The 19,103-nt window shown below is 30.7% G+C and overlaps 2 protein-coding genes across 2 annotated transcripts; one reads left to right on the top strand and one right to left on the bottom strand.

Moving 5' to 3' along the window:
- Positions 1-1,703: 1,703 nt before the first annotated feature.
- Positions 1,704-10,151, top strand: LOC105257689 (zinc finger protein on ecdysone puffs). The gene is made up of 10 exons (XM_011268480.3): positions 1,704-1,799; positions 2,877-3,207; positions 3,286-3,429; positions 4,402-4,631; positions 5,272-5,584; positions 6,545-6,703; positions 6,798-7,038; positions 7,185-7,379; positions 7,514-7,698; positions 7,770-10,151. The coding sequence occupies exons 2-10, from the start codon at positions 2,890-2,892 to the stop codon at positions 8,256-8,258; spliced, it is 2,274 nt and encodes a 757-aa protein (XP_011266782.2). The 5' UTR covers positions 1,704-1,799; positions 2,877-2,889; the 3' UTR covers positions 8,259-10,151.
- Positions 10,152-11,483: 1,332 nt separating this feature from the next.
- LOC105257688 (selenoprotein F) lies at positions 11,484-12,592 on the bottom strand. Its single transcript, XM_011268479.3, has 4 exons — positions 12,371-12,592; positions 12,034-12,152; positions 11,839-11,960; positions 11,484-11,733 (listed from the first exon to the last, which is right to left on the bottom strand). The coding sequence occupies exons 1-4, from the start codon at positions 12,413-12,415 to the stop codon at positions 11,552-11,554; spliced, it is 468 nt and encodes a 155-aa protein (XP_011266781.1). The 5' UTR covers positions 12,416-12,592; the 3' UTR covers positions 11,484-11,551.
- Between the last annotated feature and the right edge of the window lie 6,511 nt (positions 12,593-19,103).

Genomic DNA, 19,103 nt, shown 5'->3' with positions numbered 1-19,103 from the left:
CACATGTTTGTATTAATAATAATATATGTGATGTTATTAAACATATTATTATAAAATATATTTAACTACTTATTTACCTCTTTTAATATCTCAAGTAGCAAATTTTTTTAATCCTAGTGATCCAGTGGGAGAAACAAAACGCAGCACTGGGAGTTTTCAATACTGCCAACTTTATTCCCAACACCAACCAAACATATTTTCGAACGCACTAATAATCTTGTGGAATTTAGCGTGATCAGAAAAAAAAACGTGCAAAATGCTGCTGTAGGTAACAAAATCCTTATATTGTCGATAATAAAATAATGATTTGATACATAATTTGTCATTTTTGAGACAGGTACATAAAAAATTTATATATGTTCGATAATAAAACAATAGTTGAATGACTAAAATACACTTATGATTTAAATAACTCTTGTAATTGTTTTCAATATAATCAAAACGGCCGGTAATATCATCAATCTTCTATTATCTCCGGACTCACCGGGCCTACTTACCCCTAGTTCCACAATCTAGTTAATTCGAGTTTGGGTGTGTTCCAAAATTCACTTCCAGCGCTGAAAATCTATAGTTCATGTTACGTATATTATATATTTTCAGCGCTGGCAGTAAATTTTGGAACATAGGCTAAGTAGTGAATGGACCAATCAGGACCCAGTTTGACGTATTAAACTCGGATTAAGGCCCAGTTCCACAATCCAGTTAATCCGAGTTTAAGTAGCGAATGGACCAATCAGAATCCAGTTTAACGTATTAAACTCGGATTAACTCGAGTTGTGGAACCGGGCCTTAGGGCCGCTTCGACCAAACTCCAATTAAAGGCTGATTTATAGAGACCGTAACTGTAAAGGTGCTGTCACATGACAGTCGGAATTTCGGAAAACGGAATCTCGGAAAAGTACTAGAATAGTCAACCAATCAGAATTTTTTTCCAATCCAATTTTTCGATAGCCTCGCTCCCCATGGAATGATTTTTTACGGAAAACAGACTGTTATTCTAACCTCAAATTGTTTTTCAATTTAGAAAATTTTTTTATTATTTTCTGTTATAATAAACAATACAAATGTCACTTTTTTATATATTTTTCTATTGTATTATTTTTTTGTCGGAAAACTATCAAAATACATTTTTATATTTTTACTAATTTCCGAAATGCTCCGAAATATTAGTTTATGGGGAGCCCAGCCACAAAAAAACCGGACCGACAAACACGCAACTTTTATTCTTAACAATATGATAACGATTTTATGTGATAAAATATTTTGATTAAATATTTTATCACATAAAATAGTTAATAGAAAAATATATAAAAAAGTGACATTTGTATGTATTGTTTATTATAACAGAAAATATAAAGAAATTTTTTAAATTGAAAACCAATTTGAGATTAGAATAACATTCCATTTTCCGTAAAAATCATTTCATGGGGAGCGAGGCTATCGAAAAATTGGATTGGAAAAAATTCTGATTGGTTGATCACCATCTAGTACTTTTCCGAGATTCCGTTTCCCGAAATTCCGACTGTCATGTGACAGCACCCTTATGATGAATTCGCATTCGAGTATGATATTCCGAGATCCAATAGGAATATGCGCTTTCTAGGGACCAGTGATATTTTTATTCATGGAAAAGAGAAATTTTTTCACATGGTACATACATTCATATTTATCTTCTTTATTTCATTGTTCATGGTAATCAACGAAATACGAGGTTCTCCATCGGCCACCATTTGCAATCGTTCATTTGCATTCGTTGTTATTCTCGTCGGGTTTTCATTATATTCAGTGTCATCGCCTTGGTAAGAAAACTCGAAATTTTTTCTGTAATATTTAACAATATTATTTCAATAAATCGGACCTTTCGTTCATTATTTTATGAGACTAAAAATATGATTTGGCGTCGCGGATTTTGGAGACGCTCCAGACAAGCGTTATCCGCCACGTTGCCTTTATATTGAGTATTTAGCAAAATAAAATAAGTGTAATTCTATTATATGTTGCGTGCGTGTGCGAGTTATAATATATACTTGCAATATTTTTCTATTAATGCATAATTATTAGCTTTTAAGATTAAACTCTTGTTTATAATTTTTCATGGATGTGTACGTAATACCCGGCATATATATCGTTCCTGTTACCTTCACATGAATTTTATTTTATATTTGTGTAAGAGTTTTATTAATATAATTGTTTTATTAATATTAATCATTGTTATATAGATGTGGTTGTACATACTTATTTATAATTTTAGATATTTTGAGTTTTGGTCTTGTGCATTTTTTGTGCACAAGATAATTAAAAAAAAAGAAAATAATTTGAAAAAAAGCTCAAAACTTTTAAAAAGAAATATACACACAGATTATTGAATAAGTTTAACATTTTTAGTTTATTTTTAGTTTCATACATTAGAGGGACATATAAATATTATTTTAGAGCACTTTTTAATAAAGGATAATTCTCAATAGATAACGATTGGTTTATTTAAGTGAAGAAATGTGTATTGGTTGTTGTGGAATTATTTTCAGATCAAGGTTGTAAATAAGTAAAACTTGTTTAATGACCTATATATACAGGGTGGTCCCGAACATTCCAGCCAGACTTTGAGATCTTATAGGAAATTTAATTGTGAACAAAAAATTTCCTAAACATGGGTCGAAAAATGCTTCCTTAAGAAGTTATCGCTCAAAAACCTCTGATGAAGGAAGAGCAAAAGGTGAAAATAAAATGAAATAAAAAGAAAATGAAACTAAGTTCAGAATTAATTTCTTATAAGATCTCAAAGTCTGGCGGGAACGTTCGGGGCCACCCTGTATATATAACTCTATATAGATAATTTTTAAAAAATGTGACTATTCATCTTAAAATATTTACTGCAGCATAAGCAGCACGATGTCGTTTAATCGAGGAGTGAAAAGAGATTCCTTTGGAAATCGGGGGAATTTCAATCGGGGCGGTAGCGGAGGCAGTGGTAACAGAATCGGCAATAACATGGGTAACAGCAACATGGGAAATAATATGGGTGGAGGAATGAGTGGTAGCGGCGGTATGGGAGGAATGAATCCTTGGGAAGGTGGTATGATGCCTGGCAGAGGCATCTTACCTACACCCAATAATAATCTCTCTCTGGCATCGCCACAGGCACAACTGGCTATTGCTAGTAATCTTCTTACAAATCTTCTTCGCAGTCAGCAAGAAGTGCAACCACAGGTATTGAGAATATTTCCATTTTGAAATTTTACTTTATTTTATGATTGTTTTAATTGAAATCGGTATATATTAATGCAGGTACCATCCCTCATGAGCCTTGGAAATAATTATTCTGGACCAGGACCAAATTATCCCAATCAACAGAACTTTTCCTCAGGACGGTTTAGCGATCGACCAGCACGGCATCCTATAAAGAATCAACGTCCTCAGCCTTACAACAAAGTAAGCGATTTCATGCAATACGCAAGACTTTTATAAGGAAACATAATCTTACGACACTTCTTTTAACACTTGCTTACGATCTTCTTCTGTATCGTAAACAGGAGTTGTAAATTGACAATGTTGAGTTCACCCGCTTCCTTGCGTGGACACAAATTGTCTTAATTATTCTGCACATACAATTTATTACAAATTCTTCTTCTTGTATCAATCGATTAAATAGGATATATCGCTCACTCGATTAGACGTGGCCGACGAAATCACTAAGATATAACTAATTCTTGTTGATGGATCAGCCTTGTCTGAACGATTCCTACATATCGCTCACAAAAATATTTCATTAAAAGAGCACTGTTGAAAGACGTGTGTTGATTTTTCAGAATATAATTCTCAATTTATTATATCATGGTAGTTCATTGGGGAGATTTTTGCAGGACCAAATTTGAAACTGACTGTTGCCTCGTTTTATAATCTATATAAACAAAGTCTTCTGTCCACTAATATGATATTAAAATCAATGTGGTTGCACTTTATTCAAAACTACTACTGCTTATATACACAAGTTGCATATTTCACTGATTTTTATTTAACTTCGTCTTCACGTTTATTAGTATTCATCGAGATTTTGCTCAAGTATTTTTAGTGGGAAAAATTATATCTACTTTTATAATTATGATCGTTGCGATCGTGCCTTATATACACGATGTGAATGACATCCTCGATTCGAAATCGGGATGCACTCAACACAGATTTCCCCCCCTTTTTGCTTTCATACTCGGTATATGAAATGGAAGAAAGAGTTTCGGTATTTTACCGACTCCGTTCTGCTTCCATTTATCGACCATAGAACTGTTTTCTCCCTCAAATTCTCAAGGGTGGTTTCTAGAACCAGTGTCTCGATTTGAGAAGAATCACAGTTACATCAGATACTTCTCATGATACTTTTTGGTCGGTTGACCTCTACTACTTGAATAGATGGGCAATCGAGCCCGAGATGGCCCTGCTGGGCGGCGTGGCCCATCCGCACAACAATCTCGTGCACCCCAGTCTGGCAGTCAACGTATGAACGGAAACCAAATCCAACATCGCAACGATAAATCTTCTAAACCAATTCCTGCCTCTAAACAAAATCAGACTGCCAAAAAGGAACAGCAGGATGTTAAGACTTCTGATAGCGAAAAAGCAGAACCGCCTGTTCCGAAAAGGTAAGCTCCTGATTACCTGTGATTGGTATAGTTTCTTCAAATTTCAGTAAGTCTCAGTCTCTCTCCAAACTATTTGCCTATATATATATATATGTGTGTACATATATACATATACATACGATTTATATATGTTTCTTGATATAGCTATATATTATATATATAGTACTAATTTTAGAAATTTCTCTCTTTTCTAAATTTTCCTTTTTATATACATTTATCTTATGTCATTGACGCGATTCACCTTACATCCAAAAATAAATAGATATTCACCAAAATGCTAACAAATTTTGCAGTGTTCTATCATTTTTTTCTATAAATTCATCAAAGCGAATTTTAACAGATATTATTCTATTTGACAAAATATATCATCTACATTTAAAGTATATTAACGAAATGTATGAATTATACATTTATTGACATATTTTGATGTAATCAGTATTTTTTTACTTTCATTAGCAAAATTTCGTACACATGAATGTTATAAATTAATCAATTATATTATAATTTCAAATCAAAATAAAAAAATTTTATAACGGATTTAACATAAAATGATCGACTAGAGCAATTGCAAAATTCCTTCAGGATAAGAAGCTTTATTCTAAAGTATATTATTAATGTATATTATTTAAATGATAAATAGTGACGATGTGGACGAATCCGAGGGCAAAAAGCGCGATTGGAAGGATGAGAAAGGAGAAGTATCTGTAAAAATAAAATCTGAAAAAACAGAAGATGAAAAAGCAGAAGATACCGAGAAAAAGGTGGAAAACCCTGTCATTGTGGAAGACTTCACAACAAAAGAGGTGAAAGACGCAGTTGAAAAACCCGAGAAAGAAAACATGAAAACGACTGGTAAAAAATCAGAGGCTAGACACGCTGAGAGTCGTTACGCCGAAGTTCCGATGAGCCACATGTTTTGTCACATTTGCAACAAGCATATGTGGGATGGATTTGTACGTATGTTATTATGAACAAAGGTAACAAATCTATACAGGGTGAGCCATTTTAAGTTATTCACCTCAATAACTTTTTTTATTTTTGAATGTACAACAAAATGTTTCAAATAAAAGTTGCTTGACTTCGAGGGGGACAAAAGATGGTGGCAAAAATTCGACCTTGGATAGTCATTTGAAGGTCACATAAAGGTCACTTTCAATTTCTTAAATGGAACCTACTATTTTCATTGCATATTCTTGTAGCTTATCTCGAGAGCTTTCTAAAACACTATAATAAAATATTTCTTCATTGAGCACTTTTCGATTTATGAAGGTTGAATTCATTTCTTAATTTTACATAAACCATAGAATATCTAGTAAAATATTCATTTTTCGATTATCTTATCTTAATGCTTTTATATACAAAATAATGAGAGGAATCAATTGGTGTAAAGAAAACACAGTTGTTTTTAAGAAAAAATATGAAATTGTTAATTACAAATTATATATTTTTTTTAAAGACAACTGTATGTTTTCTTTACACTAATTGATTCCTCTCATTATTTTGTACATAAAAGCATTAAGATAAGATAATCGGAAAAATGAATATTTTACTAAATATTTTATGATTTATATAAAATTAAGAAATGATTTCCTCATAACTCAGAAAGTACTTAACGAAAAGGTACTTAATTATAGTGTTTTGGAAAGCTCTCGAGATAAGCTACAAGAATATGTAATAAAAAATAGAGGTTCCATTTAAGAAATTGAAGGTGACCTTTATGTGACCTTCAAATAACTGTTCAAGGTCAAACCAATGTTACTATCTTCTGTCCCCCTCGAAGTCAAGCAACTTTTATTTGAAACATTTTGTTGTACATTCAAAAATAAAAAAGTTATTGCCTTGGGTAACTTAAAATGGCTCACTCTGTATAATCATTTACTTTCTTCCTATAATTATTTTACTTCTTCATGCAGTCTTTTGAAAATCATCTACGTGGACGTGCGCATCAATTGATGATGGAAAAATTGGACGAATCATATAAATTAAAGGTCGATCTGATGAGACACGAGTTGCGAGTCGCCGAGGAGCAGCGCGAACTTAGCTTAAACAACTCGAAACGACGTGGCAAGAAAGTATGAAAATCATATCTTCTAAGAAAGTTGAACATAAATTTTGGATAGTAAACAATATTTTTTAATATATGTATACATAATGTTTTAATTACAGGTCTCTGTGGATTTCAATGTGAGAGAATATTGTACAATGTGCGATTTGAACTTTTATGGAACTTTATCTACACATAGAAAAAGTGAGAAGCATCAGCAACTGAAAACATTCTTGCATCCTCGATGCTTTCCTTGTCTAAAGGAATTCCCATCTCGTATAGAATATGACGAACATTGTTTAACACCTGCTCATATGAAAAATGCCGTTCAATGTGAGGAACAACGAAAAAATAAGAAAAAAGGTAATGAAGAAAAGGAAAAGTTAACTTTAGTTAATTTTAAAAAAATATAAATTAAAATTTAACTTTAGTTAATTTTAAAAAAATATAAATTAAAATTTAACTTTAGTTAATTTTAAAAAAATATAAATTAAAATTTTTTTTTACAGAAAAACTAGCAAAAGGAGAAGCTGAAGTTCGCACTGCAGAAGATGAAGAGAAAGATGTTTGCCATGACACAAAGAATGAAAAAGAAGAGGATTCAGGAGAACAAGAATATATTACAGATATTATTGAAAATATAAATGAAAAGAAATTTAAAGTGCCGTCGTATAAATATTGTCGTCAGAATCAGATCTTTATTGGTACGGATTATAAAAAATTGTAATATTAATATATAAATATATAATATAATACAAATTAATATAAATTAAATAATATAATATATAAATTAATTTCGTGCGTTCTTTGTATTATATTTATAAAAAATTATATTCAGGTAAATCTATGGTCAAGGAGGTTCAAGGATTTTATTGCGAGCGTTGTCGAAGATTTATGCTCCTGCCAGAAGATATGAATGCTCATCTACGCAGCATCACTCACTATCGAAACTTTTTAGCAGAGGTAAAATTGTTAACATCGAATACAACAGCTACAGAGTCAAAAGAAACTGAACAAACTGAGGTAAGCAACTTATGATAAGAATTGCTGCGTGAAAGAAGCTTATTTTGAACATTGTCATATTGTGTTTGTAGAGTGAGAAAAATGCCATTGAAGATAAGGAGGAATGCGACGGAAATCGAAAACGTCGCAAGCTCAGTCATGATGAAAATGAAGATAACGATAAATCGCTAGAATTGCAGGAAAATAATGCAGATAATGCAAATGCGGCACCAAAGAGATCAGATGGAGAGGAGAAGTATGATCCTTTAGAAGCCGATGCCGCCGAATCGGAAGAGGAAGAAAATCGCGAAGCGGAAGAAAGCATGAAAGAGATTAACGCGGAAAATCCTGCTAACGTACAGGAAAAAAAGACACCAGTTGATGAAATGTGGGCGGACATAGACAATGACAACGATGTGGAAATGGGTAATTTAGTCGATGATGTGGACGAAAAAGGACACGTAGATCACGAAAAATCTATTCAGAAGATAGATCGAAATCACAGTCCTCAAATAAAACCTAGAGGTCGTGGATTTGTACGTGGACGTGCTGGTCCGCGCGCTAGAAGATCTCGACGATAAAATAATAATGAGGTTAAACGTGCGAAAAAAATGTATTGAAGAGAGAATTTCAATTATATGTTTTGTGTGTTAAGATAAGTTTTAACAATACAAAAATATAAAACACGTTTTCTATTGAAGCGTATCTGGTGTAATATTACATATACTGTTATATTTACAAGCGTAAATATATAAATATATATATATAATAGTATAAGATTTTAATCCATAAAGTGATTATCAGAAAAGAAAAGGTACGCGCGAGAGATGTCAGAATTTTTGTACATGTATGAATTTTTAGCCACGTACAGTGTTATGAAAGCCGTTTTTTCGCACATGCATAGTAAGGTCTAGCAGCTCTGTGTCAAGGAGAAATATATAGCATTGATCCGTATATAATGTTGCAAAATATAATATACAGGTGTTTCTAAAACTATGTCGGAGATTTTAAGGGCGTATTCTAGAGTTTAAAATAAGAAAAAAATCTTATATAAACATGAGTCCAAAAATGCTTTTCCTCCGAGTTATAGCCCCCCAAAGTTGAGGGAAAAAATCGAAAGATGTATTGTAATTCTCGGAGACTTTTTCATAGAACGTTAAAGTTTTGCACAGCGTAATAATTAATAATGAGCTTCATTTTTATGTGGTTTTAACAATTTTTGCCCTCAACTTTAGAGGGCTATAACTCGGAGGAAAAGCATTTTTGGACCCATGTTTATATGAACTTTTTCCTATTTTAATCCCTAAAATACACCCTTAAAATCTCCGACATAGTTTTAGAAACACCCTGTATAGTTTTAGAAACACTGTACAGTAAAAGTAGCAAAATACATATATACTATACAGGGTGTCTCTAAAGTAAAGCGATTCAGTTTCGGAAACAGTTTTAGATATATGGAAAAATGTTTCAGGTTAAAGTTATAAGATATTGAGGAGAATAGATGATATGAAAATATGGATTTGACTTTGAGTGATCTTTTCAAGGTGAATGGGATCTATGTTTTCTCAAATAGAACTTTCCTTTTTTTATTACATATTCTTATAACTTTGTTGAGACGTTCTTACAACATTATAATAAAGTAGAAAAGGTCATTCAAGGTCAAATCCATTTTCATTTGTTTCCCTTATTAAAACTTTTGTCAAGAACATTTGTTCATATTTAAAACCGTTTTTCTGAAGCTGAGACTTTAGAGACGTACTGTATATAGTACATATTTTTCCTTAAATTACAAAAACTTTTGCAAAATTATGTATATGAATGATAATCTTATAATAATCTTTTTATACATATAAACATATATGTGTATGTATACACACACACACACACACTTGTATCTAATCTCTGTTGAGTCTTTAAAAATTTTCACACTTACAGCACTTAATACTTAACTCCTGTTTATGCAAATTATACATCATTACTAATCGTTATGGCCACGCATGTGCGAAAAAACGCAGCTCATCTCATATCACTGGCTGTGTGCATTATTACCTGTCTCCCAGATCTTGAACTCATCACTCGGATATGGCACTATTATGTATCAACGAAGAGAATTATTGGATATTGCATGCGATTAAAATTATATTTAGAGAAAACTGTATTTGTGTATATGATATCAAGAAATAGAATCTTGTATTAATATAAATGAGAGAGAATTACTATCAAAATTCCAATGTACGTTTAATACAATGATATACATAATCATAAAAGTACACATAATATTTAAATTTAGATTTTATATTGTCACAAGAGTATTTCTACAATTCCTATATCATTTTTTCATATAACAGAGAATTATAAGAATTTCCAAACTCTCCTTATGCTCGTGTATATAGATAAATAAGTTGTTCCTTTATTTCTTAGAAATTCAAGCTTTTTTAAAGCTGCATGCCGATATATATTGTATAATTTAAAATTTTATGAATTTATTAATAATTTCACTAGATCAGAAAAATTATGGAAATATTATTGAAAAGAATTATTGAATTGTATACTATTCTTTCACAATTTAACATATATTCAAAAATATGCTAAATAATTGAAAATTGTACTAAAAATTATAATTACATATATAAGAAAAATAACAATTTTCTAAAGGTTCAGAGAAAAATGCGTGTAGAAAATCCAAAATTTTAGTATAAGCTAATATGTGTCAATAGTCAGTATATTTCCTCTCCTAATTTTTCTTATAGCTCTTAATTTTTTAGGATAGAATTTTAATAAATTCTAAAACAAATTAGTATCAAATTTCATATTAATACTTTTTTATTTAAAACATAGGACATTTTCGGTCGGTTTTAAAGGACGCAATCGAGGCTCTGAAGAAAGGAATATGCTTTAAGAAGAGGATAGTAATAGATTTTCCAAGTAATTTTGTTTGCACATCTCCAAGAAGTATAAACGATATAGAATTCGATAGTTTTGTTTCAGAATGTTAAAATTCTATTTCAAAATATTAAAGGCTAGAGAAAGGCATACGTAAACAATAAAGATAATATGTAAACTAGATTAAATAGTTTTTTGACTTATATGCATTATTTTTCTCTGAACCTCTAGCACATAGTTATTTTTTAACTTGCACATTTTCCACTTTATAATTTTTCTTTCATATTATCGTATTATTTTTTTTTAATAATATAAAAATGTCTTTTCAGATAAGAAAAAGTGATCAATTGATCTGCATTTCTTATCATATAAGAATAAGATATATATAATACATACTACATTCACAAAAAATATTTTTTTTGCATCTATGTAGCACAAATTGTATTACAAATAAATCTTTAAACTATTTTAAACAGAGTTGAAATATTATTTATTATATTTAATATATATTAAAAATATGTACGATAATGCAAAAAGTAAGGTATCAATTGACAATAGTATAGAATGTGAAATTATGATATAAATGAATAATTATATATATATATATATATATATATATATATATATAATTAATAATTTTATATATATATATATATATGTGTGTGTGTGTGTGTGTGTGTAATTATTCATTTATATCATAATTTTACATTCTATACTATTATGTCAATTGATATCTTATTTTTTGCATTATTGTATATATTTTTAATATATATTAAATATAATAAATATTTTAACTCTATTTAAAATATTTTAAATATTTTAAATATATATATATATATATATATATATATATATATATATATATAATATATTATATGTGTGTATGTATTTATGTATATGTAATAAAATAAATTAAACAAATATTAAATGGATAATATATTAAGAATGTAGTAGAGATAATATGTATTACAACATTAATTTCCTAATTGTATTAATCTTTAGAAAGATGAGTAGATAGAAATTCATCTACAGAATCTGTGTCCCATTTATGTATATCCAATATATCTTCAATTCTATTTTCCTCATCATATAGCTTAATGATTGGATCTAAGCCTCTTACATATTTTATGCTAAGATTCTTGTATTTCTTTGGTCGATCACTTTTAATGAAAGCTGAAAAGAAATGTACAAGTTAATACAATTTATATTAAATTTTATACATGATCATTAGATTAAATGATTTTTGTCATCAAAAATAATTGGAGGTAGTATAGATACCCTGTATTTGTGGATATTGTCCAAATTTGCATGTGCAGACTTCAAGAACAGCCTTAGGATAACGCTTTGATCCCGATAAATCATTGTCATTGTCTTTTAGACAACATTCTTTACAGGTAGTGCTAATAAAATGAAAGATATGATTTATTTTAAATAATTTTGATAAAAAAATTAATAAGAAATTATCAAACATACAGAATTTTTGCTAATTCGGGATCGCTGAAGCGTTTGCAAGTCGAGCAAAGAACATTAGCTTTATTAAATCCTAATAATTTGCAATCATCTGCTGTAAATTCTGCGATAATAATGTCCATCTGTAAAAAGATATTCTTATTAGTTATTCTTATTAGTTATTTTTATTAGATATATATTAATGTCTGTATAAATGTTGTAAAAATTAATTCTTTGACCTTATATTATAATAAGTAACTGCTTTACATAAAAAGAAATATGAATTATTTTAAAAGAAAAGTTCAGATACACATAATTGTGGAAATTGCTCCATGTACAAAAATTGTTTCCTGTTACTTACCACAAAGATGAACAAGAATAAAACTGTGTATAATGAATAATTCATTTGCTTCTTCTTGTGTTATACAGTAGTTGTACAAGCTGTAGTTATACAAGCAAACTAAAAAGTAGAAATACACGTAGCACGCACTATATGATAAAAAGATTAGGTGAATATTTTGTTTTGTTTGCATATAAGGATGTTGCATAGGATGCGTTTCGAATTACGCATGAAAGAAAGCATCTCTTTTGACAACATCTCGATTGATCACAGCCAATTATATCGACCTGTGCCTAGGATAACCAGCAGCGATTAACCAATCAGAGAATCCTATTTTGAATTGGCCAATTGGCGACATGGGGTGCTTTCCATTTAGCGACACAAGTCGACACAAGCGTCATTCTATCTTTTTTCAATAAATAACAATAAACGAAGATAGAATGACACTTGTGTCGATTTGTGTCGCTAAATGGAAAGCACCATGGTCAATCGAATTCCATCTCGCATGAAAGTGCTGTCACCAGAGAGAAGTTAGCAGTGCGTTCAAAGATATGTTTGATCGGTGTTGGGAAAAAAGATAAAGTTGGCAGTATTGAAAACTCCCAGTGCTGCGTTTCGTTTTTCCCACTGCGATCATTAGGATTGTATTGTACCTAGAGAACCTCTAGGAGAGAGAATGGACAACTGATCATGTGACATGTGATCAAGTTTTTTCATGATTGGCTGGCAGAAAATGTATCAATTTTAGCTATTGCGACGCCAATGCAAAATATGATGACACACAAATAGGTTAATATATGTGTGTCATGTGTGTCCTATTTGTGTGTCATCATATTTTGCATTGGCGTCGCAATAGCTAAAATTGATACATTTTCTGCCAGCCAATCATGAAAAAGCTTGATCAGTTGTCCATTCTCTCTCCTAGAGGTTCTCTAATTGTACCGTATGTATGTACATACAATATATAAAAGTGTTGCAATTACATTAATTATTATTATGGAACAATATATTTTACTCGAAAACATCATTTTTGAATATATATATATATATATATATATATATTAGAGAGAGAGAGAGAGAGAGAGAGAGAGAGAGAGAGAGAGAGAGAAGGAGCGTCCCGTTTGACCACGTTGCGATTGACCACAGCCAATTATATCGACCTGTGCGTAGGGTAACCAGCAACGATTAACCAATCAGAGAGTCCTATTTTGAATTGGCCAATTGGTGACGTGGTCAATCGGGTGCCACTCGAGAGAGAGAGAGGGGAGAGGGAGGGGGGAGAGAGAGAGAGATAATAAAATTTATTTATCATAGAAATATATTTAATACACATAAACACCTTACAGAATTTGTATTACGGATATTTCGTGCACATAGCACGGAATATATATATATATATATATATATATATATATATATATACAGGGTGAATCATAATGGTTGTAACAACCTTTTACCATTAGAGATCAATTACCGACTGCAACTGTAATCAATTAAATGATTCATAGATGACTGCTGCTTGGATCAACCGTGTCTGCAGTATCGTACAAGCGAGTTAAATACTGTGGTATTCATAGTCCGATCTTATATTTGAGATCGTCTTAAGTTCGAGTTTGGAATGCTACGCAACTATTTGATTGGTTGAATGAGGTCTTAAGTCAACCTCGGACCAGACTTAAGACAATCTTAAATATAAGACTGGACTATGAATACCGGCCTGTGAATCAAATAATATACATATTCTATGCATACTTTTCTAATATGTTTAACTCTTTTATGTACATATTTTTCTTTCTATACGGTTTTTTCTAATAACGCGATTTCTTATTATTGTGAAACGTATCTGCATATAAAAATATCTTTTGTATTCGTGTATTTTTTAATACGATTTTTTTTAAATAATGGTTTTTTAATACATAGAATTTGACGGCGATTTTTTGCATTCTTACACAAATCATTTCAACACGTAAAAAGAGTTGGATTGGTAAAGATACAAAAGTATTCTTTTTTTATAAAAAATGCGTAATTCTGCTTTCTACAAGAATTATTCTGCTTATTATTAATTTTCTAAGTTATAACTTTTACATTCTTAATATCTACAGCAGAATATTTCTTGTATATATATATATATATATATATATATATATATATATATATAAAATAAAACAAATGCGACATTATTATATAATAGTGATTTGTTCACAATTTTTAATATTTAGCGCGCAGACTTCTTATTATTGTCAGATTCATTTATTATATATAATTACAATTCGTTCTATTGAAAACAAAAGATACAAAAATCAGAATAACAAACTCATGCACATCACTCATCACATTCGACTTATTATATTGATGGTTCTTAGGCAACCACAACTTAGTGACTCAAGCATTTTATTAATAATTTAGTCGACCACTCTTGCAAAAACTATATGATTTCAGCTATTCGAAATTTCAATTTTATAAAAAGCAATATTACTTTTGCAACATTCCAAAGAGAAAACAAGAAATAAAAAAGCTGGTATAATGTCCGCGGAATTTGATCTTTCGTCTTTGCGACTTATATTTAAAAAAAAGCATACTCATCGATAGAGAAGGTCTTATTCCTGGAAAATTCTTGTTTTGATTATCTCCGTAAACGTATACGTTTGCACATTTTCACTTGTGAACTTTTTTTATTATACACAGCCACGGTTTAATATATGATAATAACCGAGAAATGACACAGAAATTGCGACAAGAAAGTGGAAGATTACGATCAAACATGTGATTGCGTCAGATATATATATATAACTTGCGCAGTGAGAGGGCATGACAAGAGTCAATTATGTGGCTGCTATGTCAAGTATTTTTCTTTGCGTACATAGAAAAATAAATGTTAAATGTTAAATATATAAATTTAACTAAATAAATTAAGCAATATCGAGCTAACGTAGATGTAAGGCGTGAAGCAATAAAAAACTACTTCCATAATCCACATTTTATTGATGTCCAAGGACAATTAATGAAACGAGAATGAATTTCTCGTTCCGCTAATTGTCGGTTAAGTGTCGTTGGACATAGCGAGATGTTCGTGTCCTTCTCTGACGCGTTTTTTTGTGTCCGATGCAACTTTCCTTGCATCTTGTACCGTTAGGAGATTCATAGATCGGACGGTTAAGATGGTCGCGTAATGTCGAACTATTTTACTGTATTTCACTGAAGAAGGCTCGAAAAGAGTCCGAAACGTATGACTGATCATCAATAAAGTGTGGATTATGGAAGTAGTTTTTTTATTACTTCACGCCTTACATCTGCGTTGGCTCGATATTGCCTAATTATTTAGTTAAATTTATATATTTTATACTTGAGCCGTCAAGTTAGTTAATTTATTTTAAATGTTAAATGTTAAATGCATAAACGGTAGAGTTTGTTCAAGTAGATTACTACTTATATTGCATAGTATTTTTCTTTTGATAGTTGGAGTGTTCTTGTCATGCATATGTATTCCATTTATTTGGTTTTTTTCTATTCATCAGGACAAAAGTTCATGCATTTAGAATGCTATCTCTGTTTTTTCATAGATTTCTCCTGCCTTTTAAGGGGTAACACCACTGTAGCGGCCGAAAAAAAGGCCTAACTTTGACAATTTTTTTGGGGAATATAATAAAAGGAATGGGAATTTTTTTTTAGAGGGTTTATTCAGCATATATTTAAGTATAGAAAAAAATTTTTTTATTATTATTTTTTGTTAGAGTTAAGGATCGTCACGACTCAGGGGGTCAATTAAATAGCATCGATTTATAAGTAACTGTGTATTGCACTTGGGAGAAATACAGACGAAGTAAAGAAAACTCTGAGAGGATCACGCACGGCCCGGGAAAAAAACGAACAACAAGAAGATGATAGAAAAATGCCGCAGATGGCGACACTACGCAATCGTGGCGAGCCACCTATCTCTAACATTTTTGTACAAAATGGCAACGAGAGAGCTAATCTTCGAAATGATCTTTTTAAAAAACGCTTCCAATAGCGAACCAATTTCTCGTGAAATATAAGACCTAGAACAAAAAACCAAAAAAATTTTAAATTTATATACTATTGGCTATAGAAGTACGTAGGGATTTTTTATTTAATCAAATTTTGTAGAAACGGTGCACTTTTGAAAAAAAAATTCGATTTTTTGCCAAAAAATAAGCAGTAAATTGTTTATAAAATAAAAAGTTTACATCGAATCGAAAAACCCCTACGTACTTCTATAAAGGATGTAATTGTGAAGCTACTGTCAAAATTTCAAACTGATCCATGCAACCGTGTTGAAGTAATGTGTTCGCTAAGATTGAAAAAAGCGGTTTCGAGAAAAACACGTTAAAGTTTTACGAGCACTTAAAATGCTTGAAATTTATGTTTACCTTTAATCGGCGATGCCTGCACCATACATTTGGCCATCCAGATTGATGCTCGCCTCTTCTTCTTCCTTCCTAGATGATTTTAATTGCAATCGGGCCTCTTTTGCAGCATCAGTCAGCGATCGCTCCGAATACTTGATGCGGCGCTCGTCCGTTTCGACGCAGAAATTATAACAGTTTGTCCCAGTTTCATGCCTAAATTTTGCATGAGCCTCATGACACTTGATAGGCCATTATTATATATGCCTACAGCAATATATATGGCAATATCAAGCACATACTTGCCACTGGAGGTCGATTTCGGAGCCATTGACCAAACTGTCAAATTGAAACTCTCGTTGCTATTTTGAGTATAGCCGCCAATGCAACGAGTAAGCAGATCGTCGCTGCTTAATTCTTCATAAATTGGTAAAATTGCTTCAAAAACTGAAGTCAAGAGAGCTGGTTTATGCTTGTAATCGACATTACCAATGGCCTGTGCCTTTTGCCACGAGCACCACGAATTTTCTCCGGATGGGCATTTTTCGTGCTGCGGTTTCTCGTCGGTTGATAATTTATGGAATAGCGTCGCATAGATTTCATTCCGCATTTTTTCTACGGAATCATGATTGCGGCGTATAGCTAATCCATAATAAATTGACAATTCGTCGATCAATTTACCTGTCAACTTGCCTTTTCCTCCGAGCCCTTTTGTGTTTTTTTTTAAATTGCGAAGGCGAGTACCCATTCGTACCCTGTTGATCTTTTGAGTAACCCTAAGCATCTTCTGTACTATAAATAACAGGGCCACTTATTATCCTGAAAGGTAAAACAGGACAAAAGCGATGAATCCGAACGCGACGCGTTAATGCTCAAAGGACGCTCCGAGGCGCTGCGGAAAAATCGTTGGTAGAGCCTTTTAAAAAATTTTTTTACTATAAAACCAAATGCATATTGTTTTTATGATGTTAAAGCATTGTTTAAAGCAAAAAAAAATCGATTTTTCAAAATCCTACAGTGGTGTTACCCCTTAAGAAAAACCGGTTACTTACTTAAAACCGGTTTACTAACTATGTTATTAAAGCTAGCTGGTCTTTCTAGTATCATGTTGATAGGATAAATAAAAAACATATCGATGGTTGTGGAAAGATATAAGTTATAATTTATTTATGTGTCAATGCTATATGTCAATTATGTAAAAATATCATATACGATAACAAATTATTTGAAGATTAAATGTCCTAAAATATAAATTTAAGACCTCTAAACAAGTATCGGTATTGTAATATCATTTCTAACTTTTCTGTAACTTTAGATGTCAAATGACATATATTGTTAAATAAAAAAGAAGTACACGAGAAAGATTTTTCGCGATTCAAAAATTAAGATACTTTTTAAGCATTTTTTATTTTATCTGAAAGGAACTTATTTACAAAATTTGACTCAAATCGGAACATGATTTCGGAAGAACAGCCAATAAATGATTGCTACACAAAAAGCATAATACATATCATTTGACATCTAAAAGAAAGATAGGAATGATATTACAATTCCGATACTTATTTAGAGGTCCTAAATTCATATTTTAAGTTAGGACAGATTTTAAATTAGAAATTTAATCTTGAAATAATTTGTTATTATATGATATTTTTACATAATTGCATTGACATATAGCATTGACACATATAAATAAATTATAAAATGTACTTTTCTACAAATATTAATATTTTTTTATTTATGTTATCCACAAGATATTATAAAAACTAGCTAGCTTTATTATTAGCATATATAACATATATAATAAATCGATCTCTATTCTAAGAGACAGGGGAAATCTATGAAAAACAGAAATAGCTGAATGCATAAACCTTTCTCTTTATTAATAGTAGAAAACTAAATATTTCTTAAACAAAATATTTATAAGCACATTTTTAGAGGAATTTTTTTTTCATGCGGTCCTAAAATTATATTTTAAATTAGGACATTTAACACCTGGAGGAACCATTAGGACTTTAACACCATTTAACATCCTGAAATATCCTGCATATAAAAATATCATATACGGTAATAAATTATTTCAAGATTAAATTTCTAATTTAAAATATGTCCTAACTTAAAATATGAATTTAGGACCTCTAAATAAGTATCGGAATTGTAATATCATTCCTATCTTTTTTTAAATGTCAAATGATATGTATTATGTATTTATGTATATGTATTTTTGTGTAGCAATCATTTATCGGCTGTTCTTCCGAAATCATGTTGCGATTTGGGTCAAATTTTGCATATATAAATATACATATACACACATTTAATCTTTATATATATATATATATATATATATATAACATACATATCTTTATATATATATATATATATATATATATATA

The sequence above is a fragment of the Camponotus floridanus genome, unplaced genomic scaffold (genome assembly GCF_003227725.1).
Source record: "Camponotus floridanus strain SB8 unplaced genomic scaffold, Cflo_v7.5 scaffold134, whole genome shotgun sequence".
In the NCBI taxonomy this organism is placed as follows: Eukaryota; Metazoa; Arthropoda; class Insecta; order Hymenoptera; family Formicidae; genus Camponotus; species Camponotus floridanus.
Note: the sequence above shows the minus strand (reverse complement) of the source record. Positions and strands in the feature narration are given on the sequence as shown.

Excerpts from the sequence above, each read along its gene's own strand:
- LOC105257689 (XM_011268480.3), top strand. The coding sequence starts at position 2,890 with ATGTCGTTTAATCGAGGAGTGAAAAGAGATTCCTTTGGAAATCGGGGG. Across the intron at positions 5,585-6,544 it reads AGCATATGTGGGATGGATTT|TCTTTTGAAAATCATCTACG; the intron begins GTACGTATGTTA and ends TTCTTCATGCAG. Across the intron at positions 7,699-7,769 it reads AAGAAACTGAACAAACTGAG|AGTGAGAAAAATGCCATTGA; the intron begins GTAAGCAACTTA and ends TTGTGTTTGTAG.
- LOC105257688 (XM_011268479.3), bottom strand. The coding sequence starts at position 12,415 with ATGAATTATTCATTATACACAGTTTTATTCTTGTTCATCTTTGTG. Across the intron at positions 12,153-12,370 it reads TATTCTTGTTCATCTTTGTG|ATGGACATTATTATCGCAGA; the intron begins GTAAGTAACAGG and ends ATCTTTTTACAG. Across the intron at positions 11,734-11,838 it reads ACAATATCCACAAATACAGG|CTTTCATTAAAAGTGATCGA; the intron begins GTATCTATACTA and ends ATTTCTTTTCAG.